General features: G+C 44.7%; 2 protein-coding genes across 8 annotated transcripts; one reads left to right on the top strand and one right to left on the bottom strand.

Moving 5' to 3' along the window:
* Positions 1 to 5,627: 5,627 nt before the first annotated feature.
* Positions 5,628 to 10,236, bottom strand: LOC6501449 (prolyl 3-hydroxylase sudestada1). Of its 3 annotated transcripts, XM_014911565.3 has the most exons (7): positions 10,046 to 10,231; positions 7,978 to 8,068; positions 7,771 to 7,910; positions 7,518 to 7,715; positions 7,264 to 7,458; positions 6,582 to 7,199; positions 5,628 to 6,227 (listed from the first exon to the last, which is right to left on the bottom strand). In XM_014911565.3, the coding sequence occupies exons 1-7, from the start codon at positions 10,098 to 10,100 to the stop codon at positions 5,914 to 5,916; spliced, it is 1,611 nt and encodes a 536-aa protein (XP_014767051.1). In that variant the 5' UTR covers positions 10,101 to 10,231; the 3' UTR covers positions 5,628 to 5,913. The 3 variants fall into 3 exon arrangements, with proteins under 3 accessions (XP_014767051.1, XP_001955281.2, XP_014767050.1); XM_001955245.4 differs by lacking the exons at positions 5,628 to 6,227; positions 6,582 to 7,199; positions 7,264 to 7,458; ... (1 more) ...; positions 7,771 to 7,910; positions 7,978 to 8,068 and adding an exon at positions 8,165 to 9,854 and having other exon boundaries at positions 10,046 to 10,236; XM_014911564.3 differs by lacking the exons at positions 5,628 to 6,227; positions 6,582 to 7,199; positions 7,264 to 7,458; ... (1 more) ...; positions 7,771 to 7,910; positions 7,978 to 8,068 and adding an exon at positions 8,165 to 9,854 and having other exon boundaries at positions 9,911 to 10,052.
* Positions 10,237 to 10,292: 56 nt separating this feature from the next.
* Positions 10,293 to 14,392, top strand: LOC6499109 (ankyrin repeat and sterile alpha motif domain-containing protein 1B). 5 transcript variants are annotated; one of them, XM_014910419.3, is made up of 9 exons: positions 10,293 to 10,466; positions 10,791 to 10,917; positions 10,975 to 11,741; positions 11,989 to 12,112; positions 12,446 to 12,717; positions 12,786 to 13,591; positions 13,647 to 13,883; positions 13,940 to 14,071; positions 14,131 to 14,392. In XM_014910419.3, the coding sequence occupies exons 2-9, from the start codon at positions 10,814 to 10,816 to the stop codon at positions 14,230 to 14,232; spliced, it is 2,544 nt and encodes an 847-aa protein (XP_014765905.1). In that variant the 5' UTR covers positions 10,293 to 10,466; positions 10,791 to 10,813; the 3' UTR covers positions 14,233 to 14,392. The 5 variants fall into 5 exon arrangements, with proteins under 5 accessions (XP_014765905.1, XP_001955280.2, XP_032310198.1 ...); XM_001955244.4 differs by having other exon boundaries at positions 12,407 to 12,717; positions 12,789 to 13,591; XM_032454307.2 differs by having other exon boundaries at positions 12,407 to 12,717.
* The last annotated feature ends 76 nt before the right edge of the window (positions 14,393 to 14,468 follow it).

The raw sequence follows: 14,468 nt of genomic DNA, 5'->3' as shown, positions 1-14,468 counted from the left end.
AGCTAAAAGTACAAGTGCCAGAATATCCATCCATTGCTTGGGTAAATTATTTAATTTTTAAATCATTATGTAAGCTCTAATGCAGTAAAAGTGCCGAAAGCATTTGCACAACGTGTGGGAGCCGCATTCACCAGTAAATGCATTCACCAGCAGTAGCAACCAAAAATTCAATTAAGCTGAAGATGCGCCTGGGCAAACTCTCGAATCTCGAGATGCAACACTCGGCTCTTGACTCTGGTTTGGTGGCATTTCCATCCCAATCCCATCCAGCAACGCGCCAAAAAATGCCAAAAACCTGGCAGAAGCAGAAGCAACCACTAACGAGTGCCAAGGAGGTGGATTGGGATTGGGAATTGGAATCGCAGCCAGACAGCCAGCCATCCCAGGTCGTTGAGTAATTGTGCAGCAATGAGCATGGGCTGCCAGCAGATTTTCCCGTTGATAAAGTGCATACTCTCGGAAAACCTTTTGCCGCTGCCAGCCGAGCCGCTCATAATAAGAAATTGCATACACACCACATACAATATTTATATACATATATTGTTGCATTTACACACATATAATTTCGCTGAGATTGGGATTTTTGTGGATTGGGTTTGGGATTGCACGTGGCAAAGGCAGCCGCAAATGGAGACGGCAACGCAGCTGCGCAATTTACAGTTTTATGGATGCGACGCCGACGCTTGCGAAATCCCGCCGCTCAACTGTGACTCTCTGGGATCTGGGCAGCGGATCGGATTGGGTCAGTCAGGCAGTTGGACACCCGGACATGCGGTCAGTGGTCAGTGAACGGTCCGGACCGGGCTGGCTAATTTGACGCATTGCCGTGATGCGGCATTTTTTATTTGAAAATCTGCAAAAACGCAAGCCCAACTCGTAAAAATCCTATATAAAAATTAATGACTTGGGAAACGAACTTGTTTCCGATCCTAGACCCAAAAGTTGAAAGTTAATATCGATTTGATGGCTCACAAGCTCAAATATTTAATATTTTCTGCCATAATGTGCGAATCAAAACAAATGACTTAGGAAACGAACTTAATTCCGATTCCAGGTTCAAAAGTATGAGCATCTAAAAGAATATACTTACTAATTTATAATAAATATATATAATTTACAGTAATCTTACTAATTTAGATGCTCACAAGCTAAAATATTTATCATTTTCTTTCGAGATGCATACATTAAATCAAATGACTTAGGCAACGAACTTGACTTAACTCTTTCTATTCATTTACAATTAAATTATTACGCTTTATATTATTCTCAGTTAGCCAAAGTTTTAAATTTGTAATGTAAACTTTAAAAAGCATAAATTGAAACAGGTTTAAGGCTTGCGCCTATTGACAGTCAATAGATTCAAGCATTCTAAATTGCATTTACTGGCACTCGTAAACCGACTTAAGCTGCCATAAGCTAAGCCAACACACTGCAAGATGCTGCAGTTAAAATTTGCATAAAATGTGCATTAGCCGCCCACCCCCGTTGCACCGCCATCATCATTATCACCAATGCAGCCACCACCAGAAAGCAACTGCAACCTACCTGCACCACCACACCACTCAGATCTCATGCCACACCAAGGCGCAACTTGTGCCGAAATCTGCACGACGAAACGTGAGAAAATGTTATAAACGTAGATGTTGCCGTTGCCGTGGCAGTTGCAGTTTCAGTTGCAGTTGCTAAGCCATCTACATAGAGGCGAAATAAAAAATAAATAATAAAAAATATTTGGTAAATTATGGGAAGGCGGTAAAGAATCCAAAGCTGCAACTTGCAGATGCTTTTGCTTTTTCATTCGATGTTGGTGTTGCTGTTTTGCTTTTGCTGCGGACTCTGTGACTAATTGCATGCCCATACAAATGCACTTTTCGTAATTATTTGCTAGTGGATGTTGGAATATGTGTGAATTATTATGCAGTCGAATCTTCATTGTAATCATGTTAATGAGCTTACGGGTCGGTCGTCTGCGTCTTTAAAGCTAGGCGGCGGCGGTGGCGGCATTGTTCGTGATTCTTCTGGCAAGAATATCTGATTGAAATGCCAAATGGCAGAGACGACTAATGCTGACCAGGATGTAAAGACCTGGACCTGGTAAGGTTACATTATCATTTTCCGACAACTTTTATTTTATGTTAATTCAATTAAACGGCAACTTTGTCCCCCAACCAGCATACTGAGCATTGCCTTTTACTGAACCCGGCCCGCAATAGTTTGGGTCTTCTTCAAATTTCGTTTGAAGTAAACATTTTGGCGCAAAAAACGTTTTTGAGGAGCGCCACTTGCTGAGAGTTTGTTTGCCAAAAAACACGACAATAATCCCAGCCAGGCACTATAGCCACATCCACAGCAGCAACATCTAGAGACTCGCCAGCAACAGCAACGACTAGAGCAGCCTCATCGCTGATTTATGCGTTTTGCAGCATTTAAATTGGCATTTATGTCAAACTACGGTAAGGGTAAGTAATATTTTTTTGTATAATACATTTCGCTTTATTTGTTTTATAAGCGTCCTTGGGTTTGTCGGCTTCGACACTTTTCCAGCCAATAGCAGCGACTGAGGTCTCTTTCCCATGGCTGCCAATCGCAAAGGCAAGGGAACGATGATGATGATGATAGTTTTGATGTCGAGTGTTTACTTTTATATTCAGTTACGATACCGCTTCCACTTTATTGAGCTGCAACAAATTGGTTAATTGTTGGAATGTATGTATGAATGTATGAAGTTAATCAATGCCGTGGTCTTTAAAGAATATCTTCCATAAAAAAATAATATATTAATGCAACAGGTTTTGCATTAAACATTCATTTTAGGAAGTTCTGTTTCGCGTAATTGTTTTCTTTAGCTAAATAGCTATATAGTATTTAAGTTTAGATTTCCAGTTGTTTATATTTTCTGTTGTTTCCTGTATTTTGCAATTCCTGTCCACACAAAAATGACCTTTGTTCGCTTAACATTTCGGACTAGACCGGAGTCTTCCAGGTCCGGCGGCGAATGGAGAACGAATTGCCACAAATTGTGGCAACTGCCAGTTGCTACTAGTATAACTTGCAGCTTGCCGCTCACAAAATGTTGCAGATTCGGATCCTCCACGCTAGATCTTGAGTCAGCATATGAAGACAAAATGCCAGTGGCCTTGGCGCATGCTGAGAATGTTGCTGACGGGTAATAGCAACTGCATCAGCAACAGCAACAGCACCGGTAACTGCATCTGCAACTGCAGCATCCATCTACTTCCACCTTGACGATGGCTGCTGAATCTTTCGAAAGCTGCCAAATCAGTTCGGCTTTCAATGGCTGTTATAGTTACGGTGCGAGTGTGTTTTTCTGTTTTGCGAGTGGTTTATGTGAAAAATCACATCACTTTTGATTCGTCTGGCATACGGCATACTGGAATTACCCAATAGGCAGGCAATGAAAATGTGTTGGCGTAATTAATTAAACAAATTATGTGAATTGCGCAGACGCATTGACGTTTTTGGTGCAGCATCCAAGTCGATTGCGATTTTTATTAATTTCACTTAGCGGTGGGAATGCACCAGAGCTATAAAAAGTGCATCAACCAGTGCAGCATTAGTGGTAGCAAGTAGCAAGTAGCAAGTACCGATACTGCACTTTTGGTCAGCAGTGATTACAATTGCAGCAGTAAACATTTTGCAATGCTGCTTTTACGTGCAAAAACCATATAAGCCAACTTATGGGCACACCTGGCCAAACAGCGGGTCTACTCTGGCTAAAACTTTTAGATTCCTTGGGCCACACAGGGAAAAAAGGTCCATTTGAAGGAAGTCACATAAAATGAGACTGGGATAGGATTCGTTCTTCTTTAAAACAAAATAAATAAAGATTAAAACTAGTTAGTATTTTATTTATCAATAAATATCCTGTTCAATACCATATTTTTTTCTACGTGCAGCACTTGGCTCATTGTGTACTTTGTGCCATTTTTGGCCAAAAAATTCTTCAATTCTTTGTGGCCAACTGCAGCTGTACAATCGAATCCCATCGCCGCCCCGAGTGCCATGTCATTCATTGTTTGGGAAAATGCGGCTCAATCAATTATTAATTACACGCCTTGTTGTGCCGTTGCATTCAACTGAAGTGGCGTGGCCCGAGTGCCCCAGTCCATCGTCCAGCTATTGTCTGGGCTACATCTTCATATCTTCACCAAATCGCCAAAGTCTCCTCTGCCCATTTTCCACTTTAAGCGGTTGAGGTGTTTGGAAATACTTAACAACCGCATCAAAATTAGTTTCGTTATTCGGTGCTAGCCTTCGGCTCTGGCTTAACTGCGGCCTAAACTTTAACATCGACTTGGATTCCGCTTTTAAGTGAATTGATTTTTTCCGTGCGTGCGGTTTCTGCCGTGACGGAGTGCGTGTGGGAAAATGGGATTTACGGTTGCCCGGAAATGCAGAGATGATGGCCCTTGCGGCCTGGCAATTAGTGGGCTTAGATATATCTGATATCCAGTCTGAACACGGATTCAAATCTTAACCCTATATGCCACACCATGGCACGGTACAAAAACCATGACACAAAGCCACTTGGCGGGCTGGCGGCATTTGGCGATCGCTAAAAGTCACATTGTTGACCTTTCTGCGGTCTTGGAGCCGCGACCAGAGAGCTCCATCTCCATCTCAGTCTCCGGCGAGTGGAGAAAAGGTTTGTGCCTCTTCTGAAGTCCCTGCCTGCAACACAAGCACGGCTCATTAAAATAATATTTAACCTTTGAAAAGACAAATACTTGATGAATAAGTATGTTCGGGTATGCCGAAGATCTTTCAGTTTACGAGTATCACTTTTGTCTGTCGGCCTGTCCCATTTCGCATCCGCCAAGAGCCAACGAGCCGTGAGCAATTAAAAATTAACTATTTACTTTTAACGCCGAAGCCGACGTCGTCTTCGACCTCTCCTCCCAGCCAAGTCCCGCCCTCTGCCCCTGACGCCTATTACCAATTGAATTCCATGTTTAACGAGTTTTGACAGCCGCGTATTTGCTTCTTTTTCTTCATTTGCTTTTTTGCAATGGCATGAAATTGTGCGGGCACTGTCTGAAGACGGGTAATCCTCAGATAGTAAAGCGTAGCATTTTTGAATATTTTTTTAATTTTTATTTCTTAAAGGTTAAAACAACACTCTCAAATAAAAACCTTCCTACTCTACTCTATTTCTCCTCTATATTTCATAGACTTACTATTATAAATGCTTTTAAGAATTTAAAAGTCAAAGATTAATAATATCTTAACTTAGGACATTATTTTCTAAATGATTTTTTAAGAACCTTTAAGAAAGAGTATTCCATATTCTGGCTTAGCTTTGGACTGCGTGACTGTTGCTCTCTTGTCTCGACTGACATTCATCCGGCAGCCAATGCGTCGTCCGCCGCTGAACCTGACCTATACGAGCCGGAGCCGCAGTTCACACGCTGAGCGGACTGCGCTTTGCCTCGAGGGGTGCGTACAACAGCAGCCACAGCCCTGACATCAAATTGCTGTTGCCACCCACACCCACACCAATTGCAGATTAATCATCTCCAAGGCTTCGAGGTGAAATTGAATCTGGGGAAATAATAATAGAGAATTTTACGTCAAAATTTTTGACCAATCAACCCGATCAAAATTCATTTGAAAATATTAAGTCCAATCTACATAGTCCTTTGGCTACCCCACGGCCCGTCGAAGATGTTGGCCCGACTACTCTTCACATATATTTTGTGCGCTGCTATCTACAGCATGAATATATTCGATGGCACTACGAAGAAATCGACGCCGGACATAAACGATGACGTGTACTACCATATAAGGCAGAAGTAATACAAATAAACCGCAAAAATCGTAAAAATTTATCAAAAAATAAAAGTTTTAATAGGTAGAGCTAAGTGGTATAAATTATTTTTGATTGCGGGATGATTAAGACTGCTTCTCCTTCCGCCTAGCCTGCAGCACACTGCGAAGCATGTTGAAGGAACTCAGCACCGGCACCATAATGGGCAGGAAGAGTGGAATGTAGATCGCATACTTCTGCTCGTCGGGGAAGTACAACTGGGCCAACAGACTCGGGTCGAAGAAGCCCCGCTCCGAGGCCACAAAGGCGCGCTTGGCCAGCGCCGAAGCGTCGGCCAGTCGGTTCTCCACCAGGGCGGCCTTGGCACCCAGAATATCGGCGTAGGATTTCGTAATGGCGGCACCCACATCGTCGTCTATCACAATATAGCTGATCTGATCTAAACACGAGAAGGAAGCAAATATTTGTTAAGTGGGTCCAATTATGGCGGCGTTAAGGTAAAGTCATAATATCTTAATTGCTTTAAAATAAAGCCTAATGAATCCATTGTAATATTTTTTTAAGCAACAAATCATGAATTTATAAATAATACGATTTGGCATTGAAAGTCGTTTCAAAAATGAACCATTTTCGGGCGGAAAAATAAAATGGACAGCGGACGAAACAAATAAATGTATTTTATATCTTAGGCCGGATGAGTTAGATGTGAATCTTTATCTTTCAACAGTTAAGGAAGCGCGCCACTAATAGTTTTCTTCAATTATAAAATATACATTTTACGGGGTCTGCTTACCCAATAACTTAATGAGGCTTTGAAGCGTGTTGCTGGCCGTAGATATGTGACGAATAGCAGTGCGGCGTAGGTAGGACTCATACTCCCAGCGCCGCGGTTCCAGTTGCTCAATGTCCACCACTTTGACACCGTCCATTTGCAGCTCGCTACTGATATCGAGGAGTTTGTGCAGCTGATCCAACATTATCTGCATGTTGTCCGTAGTGCTAACATAGTAAGGCACCGGTTCCTGATCATTGAGCGCCGCCAGACACACATGCTCCGGCGGATTGGCGATGATGAATGCACCCCAAGGAGGCGAAATAAAGGCATCCACACCGTTCCGCGTTAGCCGCTGATCCTTGCTATTGTAAATGTGCAAAGGAGCTGTGTGGCAGGGTGGAATATAGACTACCAGATTGATAGCTGGTTTATCCGTGGTACTGGCACTCAGGTTCTGGGCAATCGAGGTGAGCAGATGAGGCAGGGAGGACTCCTGGAGGGCGTAGTGTCGACCCAGACGGCCCTGGTCGCGCACCTGTTTCAGATCGGCTTCAATGGACACACGGTACTTCCACTGTGTTCGAACCGTATAGTTAGACACCGCGGACACTTGTGCCAGCCAAGGCTCAATGTAGGCTGTAAAGTAAAAATAAATAATATTACTAAAAAAAACCTAGACCAAAACTCTTTTAAATCTTACTCCTCACAGCCATGGCAACATTCCACTGAGCATGGGTCAGGCGAGGCTTTGGATTCAGCACTGATACAATCACATCATAAGCTGGCTGCGGAGCCTCTGACTTGGTCCCCATTCGCTCATCTGTACTTAATATTTGGTTGATACGATATGTTTGGAGGATCTTCGAGTGCAAAAGTTGGGCTATCTTATTGGCAGCTAAGAATTTACAAAATATTGTAATTGAAAACATATTTTAAATTTCATAATCAACCCACAAGTATCTTCTCTCATCAAAGCTGAGCGCTCCGTTGTGAGCAGCAGCTCCTCTTGTAGATTGGGCCACTCTATCAACATAAAATCTCCCACTCTCTGAGGATGCTCTTTCAAGAGCAGTTTCTCCAAGACCGCCGGAGTGTGAGCTTCCTGGATCTTTGCCGTCGCATTTAGTTGTTTGAATTTCACTACCCAAATATCTAAAATAGGTTGGGTCTTAAAATCTTCGACTAACCTTTTAGGCCAGTTACTCACCACTGTCGCTAAAAGCGCTTTCCAATTCACTGATAAGCAATTGGCCCCGACTGAGTTCTTTTGTGTAAATGGCCACCTTCACTGCCGTTTTGATGGGAGCTTCACTAAGGCTAAGAATTTCTGAAGAAGGCAAAGTAACTCTGCACAAAAAAAATAAAGATTAACTTGGTAACTTGGTAAAGGCCACCAGGCATGTGGTCGACTCACCTGTATACGGTGGTAGTGTGCCACCACATAGGTACGCCAATTCCAATGATGACCACTATGAAGGCAACTGTTGCCCCAATCCGAAACTTGTCTGAAAAATTCAATAATTAGTTTTAAATCAGTGTTTCACATTCTAAAAAGTGCTGATCTTTGTTGGTTGTTGAATATATTAAAAAACTAAACCAAGCATGATTTTATGATTTTATTCGGTAAAATAGTTTCTGTACATTAGAACGGTATGTATGTAAATATAGCTCATTGTGCGCGATATTTTTGGGCCACAAGCTACTCCTTGTAACTGCAGGATATAACAAAAACAGGTCCCTTTTCCAAGGGCGTATTACACGACACGTATTTGGTAAACTTTGTTGTACCCTCGCACCGGTAAACTATATTCAAAGCGTTGTCCACTGGGGTAATGGTAAGTAGCACAGACTCGTCCTCCTCATCCTCGCCTTCGGACTCCATCCGCCTGCTGGCCCCAGGAGCCTTTTCTTCCGGAAGTTCAGAGTCAGGCGAAAGATATGTAATTACCGCCGCCCCATCTGCCGCGTTCAGGTAGTAGACAAGGTCCAGAGTATTTTCTTCACTAACCAGTCCGTCGCCTAGCACAGTGTAATTGCCATGCGACCACCGTTGGATTTCTACACTGCAGGTGGGTTGATCGGCATCCGAACCGGCCAAATCCAGGTCTGTGAAGTCGCGCAGAAGGTCAAACATGGCATGGCTACGGAACAATTGCAGCAGCTCCTGGATTGTGCCTTTGGCTGTGGATAGATCTAGTACTTCATAGTTGTGCGCATTCGCAGGACCCTGTCGCCGCCATTTTAAGGTGTTCGAGTCCGCCATTAACTGCGACCGAGCCATTTCAAACCGTTCTCGTTTAAAAAACTCATACAGACATATCTCGGAGTTCTCCTCGATCCGCTTTTGGATGCTTCGTCGTGTGGCACTCTTTAAATAAACATTGTTCAGAAGCAGGCCCAGCGGCGGCTGATTGATATTATCTGGCGGCAGGTAACGAAGGCGGGGAAACGCACGGAGGGAATCGGCTACGAAAGCTTCATTAGTCTCTCCATGGAACCAACCGTTTATAGTAAGGCGAGGGTAGTCGAAGGTAGTCACCTCTCCCACTTGGTGAAAGGATCGCGATCCCACCTTAAAAAATGCGAACTGGTTATCCTTTGGAGCTATCTTTCGCTGCACCGGAAACTGCGGAAAGCACTGTTCATCGCTGGGGAATATCTCCAGGCACCCTCCTTGCGCGTCTGTCCACTCTTCCGCTCCTTCCCACGGCGTCAGATAGTATATAAAAGCCACCTGCCTGTCCTTTAGCAAATCATCGTGGACAAGAAGATAGTCACCGCAAGTGTACATACTGCAGGAGGCAGAAACGTAGTCCAACTTGAGGCCTGTAACCTTCTCCAGCCAAGGTCGCACCTGTTTGCGAAGCACTTGCAGAAAGTTTGTGAGCAGTCGGCAGTTGGGCATGTTGGAGAGGTCAGTGCTCTGGTAGAACTCATAGAGGTCCATCTGCTTCCTCGACCACTGCACTTTTTGGGTGATTTCGGCGACTAACGACTGGCTTTGGCCCTGGACCAGCATCTCGGGTAGCAAGCATATTTGGAACGGATCCCCAAAAACTTGAGCACCAGTCTGTTTTTCCTTTGTCTCGGTTTTTTCGTTTGTCCAAGCAGACTGTAGCCATTCGGTTAGTTCCCTCTGCTGATAGGTGTCGTTCAAGCGGACTTCTTTCACAGCCTGTGGCTTTTCAAAGGTCTCGCTTAATCGGAGTAGTTTCTTTTGAGGCTCACCGCTGGTGTCCATATGCTCCACAGCCACAGCCGCCGCCGGCGCATCGTCTTCCTCACGGGTATCTGTAAGAGCAACATAGTGAATGGTATTGCATTAAGCGGGGCTAACTCAGGCATACCTTAAACGTTAATTTGGCTGTTCACGCCAACACCAACACAAACACACGCGTTATCAAAAGGTACCAAAGGGGGTACGATGTGCCGGCACATCTCGCCTGGACAGTTTTCTTGAAACTCTCAGTCTTTCCACTTACCTTCGTCCTTGTCCTTTTGCCTCGGTTTAAATGGACTGGAGCTTGTGGTTTCCATGATTTAGGGAATTGGATTTTCAGGGAAAAACTTTAAACTTTGGCAAGAAAAATAAAAAATTTCGGCTTGTGCAGCTGAAATATCGGATGGGCAATGTTAGTGGTGGTAGTCTAGCTATTTTTCTAGCTATATGTAACAGGTCTTCGTGAGTCGCCAACCGTTATGATTAGCACGCTCCCACCTCTGGTCGATTTGTAACGAACACTTGCTAGACTCGCAAGAATTCCAACACTGGTCTAGAATCTAGATCGGCTATCCACGTAAATAAAGTTATTGTCCGCAGAAGTTAATTGGTTACTTACCACCTAGGGATTTAAGTGCATCGTTTATGGCGTGAAACTTTCGTATCGGATGTGGACACAGTCGGTAAATTGATTAATATGCCAAAATATTATGTTTACAAGCTCAAAAATCCAATTGGACTGGCCAATGCCGTTCGACGACCTTGGAAGAGGCGGAGCACAAAACAAAAACCTACTATTCGTGCGTGCCCTGGAATGCTTAAAGATAGATTAGCGTAAATAAATATGAAGTATGCGTGTGTTAGTGTTGTCGGTCAATCCGCAAGTTTCGTTTACAGTTAGGGCCACCAGCTGATTCCACCTGATTTTTTGGCTGGGGGTGGGGCTGTTTCTGTTCTCGCGATGATCTCATTTCGTTTTCACTGATATGTGCGCTGCTTCATTGCAGGTCTTTAGTGAGAAGGAGGAGCAATGGGAAAGGATCAGCAGCTGCTGGAGGCGTCGCGAGCCGGCGACATCAAGACGGTGGACAAGCTGCTTGAGCACTTCAGCAAGCGCCATGGACCGCTGTCGAGGTGAGTCATCATTAACACCTGTTGCTACACATTTTTATAAGTTATTTTCCCTTTCAGTTTTCGACGCAGTCCAAGTATAAACTGCCAGGATATGAATGGCTACACGTCCCTCCATCATGCTTGCCTAAATGGTCACAGTAACATAGTCAGATTACTGATCTCCCACAACGCCCTGCTCGATGTACCCGATATACGCGGCTCCACGCCCCTCTTTCTTGCCGCATGGGCTGGACACCAGGACATTGTTAAGATGTTGCTCATGAACAGTCCCTCTGGAGCAAATCCCAACGCGCAGACCATCGAAAACGAAACGCCACTGCACTCGGGCGCACAGCATGGTCATAATGCTGTCGTTGCCATTCTCCTATCCTATGGCGCCGATCCCACCATTCGTAACAACAGCTTCCAAACGGCGCTGGATCTGGCCGCTCATTTTGGGCGACTGCAGGTGGTGCAGACACTTTTGCGCGTTTATCCGGATCTTATTTTGCCGTACAGGCGGCCAGAGGAGGACGATATCGACCAGCTTGTTTACTCACCTACCAAGCACATATTCACACACACCTGTCTGCATCTGGCCAGTCGCAACGGACACAAGAAGGTGGTGGAAACCTTGTTGACAGCGGGCGTGGATGTGAACATACTGACGAATGCGGGCAGCGCGCTCCACGAGGCTGCTCTCTGCGGCAAGAAGTCGGTAGTGGTCACCCTACTGAAAGCTGGAATCTTCGTAAACGCCACCGATGGAAACGGCCGAACCGCCCTGGACATACTTTCCGACTATCCTCCACACGTCACCTACGATATTGTGGGTGCCATCAACGGTGAGTAGGGAGCGAAATTTGACCATAAAGTGTTTAGGAGTGGAGGAAGTCCCTTAAGTTGGGGTCTTTAAATGATAAATATTTGGATAACTACAAGAACGCTACAAAGCAAATAAAAGTAAATAGACAAATTATTTTATTACAGCCAATTAAATAATATAGTCTTTCCCTTCCAATTTCAACCGTTTTCAAATGATAATAAATTTAAAGTCCAAGACCACATTCAAACTCCCACAATCTTTCCCAGAGTTTACTCAAGCAGCAAGGGAACAGCAGAGGGCATGTGTTGTTGAGAATGGCACGCAGTCGCTTCCGAAGCGTCTCTATGAGAAGAACTCCCAGCGGCAGAAGCTGCCAGCCCGGCAGAGGAAGTAAGCCCAGAGAATCATATAAATGTACCATGCACTGAGACACGCCCACACCCGCATCTTCTTTTGCTGACCCCAATTAACTCGGCCCACAGATCATGTCATTCGGAAAGCACACTCATCCCTTCTCTCCCACTCGCCCTCCGCACTTATACCCATTCTCATGTCCACGCCCACTAGCCCTAGCACTCATAAGAATAGACTCGGAATCGGTTGCGCGGTTCTTCAATTAACTGGTCTGGTACCGTTTGGTCTCTTTCTTCCATAACCACCCACTCACTCACTCGCGTCACGTAGAAAGCAAGATCAAGCCAATGGACTTTCGCACTCTTTAAGCTCGCTGGACGTGTTTGCCAAGGCGCCGCCGAACTACCTGGAGATGAGGCCCATACTGCATCAGAAGTCCCACGACGATGTCGCGAATATCAGAGCCGAGGAGAGCGATTCTTGGGTCAGCTACAAGCCTGTTTATAAGCAACCCCACTTGCCCAGCTTTCGAACATTGGGAATGTCGAATGGATCTGTACCCTCTCAGTCGTACGAGTTCATTAATCTCCTGAGGAACGGGTCTACCAGCGATGACAACTCCGCCAGCACCACCAGCAACTGTATGTTAAAGTTTTCTTTATCCCCAATGAGTCATTTAAGTAACATCTGGTTCTTTATCCAATTCCAGCAGCATTGCGTCAAAATGCGGTGGCTTCCTATGTGGAGATGTCACTGCCACCTCCACCGGTTCCGAAACCACGGACTCGAATAAACGGAGAGTACAATGACTATGCGAATCTGGTTGCTATAGAAGAGGACAGCGCAGCGGTCCCAGGAACAGCGGTCGACAAAAATAATAACAATAACTGTCATAAATTGCGATCAGTTCGCCACTCGCCCACGCCGGATTATCCACCGCCCACGGTCACTGAAGCAGAGCACACGATCTATAACTTTATGCAGCCGGTAACGATGCGCAAAAGTAGTATGCTGGAGCCGGAGGCCTCTCCACGGACAGCCAACTCCGTGAGCTCTGACCACGTCGAAGAGTTTGTGGGGGATATACCATTCGCTGGACTTTTCAAGGGATCGACACTCAATTTAGCAGCTGATGTGACGGATGGAAGGGAGCCCAGTCTGGGACCGGGGGACCGGGGCTATTTGCGCTCGCCCAGTATGGTGAGATCGGCCCATGCTCTGAACAATCGACGCAGTTTGTCCCGACAACGATACTCCGCCCTGGGCGAGGATTTTAGCGCATCTCGTGTTTGGGCAGAGATTGACACCATTTTTGAGAACATCGGAAACGAAGTGTCTACAGTGGAACAAGAAACAGAAGCTCAGTTGGCCGAGCCCCAAAGTCTTCCAACCGGCGATGCGCTGCACATACGAGATCCTGTAGAACTGCTACTCGGCAAGAAGGATAGCTCTACATCCAACTGGTGTCACTCACCGTATACCTTAATCTATGGCGAGATTAGGTATTCTCTTTATGTAAGTATAATTAGGAGAGGAATTAACAGGTTAATCAATTGGAAATATTTTGCAGTATCTGGGGTCGACTGTAATACGGCAGCTGCAGGGCACTTTGTCAACGCGCAAGTCCATCCAGAAACTGAAGATCGACGAGAACCTCAAGTCGGCGGCGAGTGTCAGTGACATAAGTCTTTTGGAGAACTGCACCACTTCAACCAAATACCTGAAGGCAGCCAACTTGCAGACCCGTCTTAATGTCGATATTGCCGTTTCTTGTGTCGGCGTAAAGTTTATAGATCATGAAAAGAAGGTAAACTGATTATACGATCAAGACAGTTCCTAAATCTAATATTCCTTCTACCTCAGACTGCCATTTGTTGCCATGATATTGAGAACATTAATTGCGTTTGCCAGGATACGGAAGATTTGCGGTACTTTGCATACATTACCAAAGAACAGGACCTGCACTATTGCCATGTCTTTATGGTGGATAGTTTGGTTAGTAAACTATTAATAATGAAATTTTTAATTTTAAGGCATACTATATTTACTCGCAGGAACTAGCTAAGGAAATTATTCTGACTCTGGGACAGGCCTTTGAAGTCGCTTACCAATTGGCCCTTAGTCGACGGGGTACGCCAATTACTGAGGAGTGCTAAAAATGCCATTAGAGTGCCACAAATTCTTCTCAACCGTGTAAATTATTTATTTTATTGCATTTTATTTGCTAGTCGTTGATGCCATCTCAATGCTGGTTTTGCTTCAGCTAACATGTTAAAGTATTTTTGAGTGTTTTTTCAATAAAATTATTAATGAAGATTTAATAAGATCGTTTGTATTATTATAATTTTTTATTCCGTTCAATTAGTTTCTCGTATTTGTTTCTCAAACTAAT

This window comes from Drosophila ananassae, chromosome 2L (assembly GCF_017639315.1).
Source record: "Drosophila ananassae strain 14024-0371.13 chromosome 2L, ASM1763931v2, whole genome shotgun sequence".
NCBI lineage: Eukaryota > Metazoa > Arthropoda > Insecta > Diptera > Drosophilidae > Drosophila > Drosophila ananassae.
This window is presented reverse-complemented; position numbering and strand designations above follow the sequence as displayed.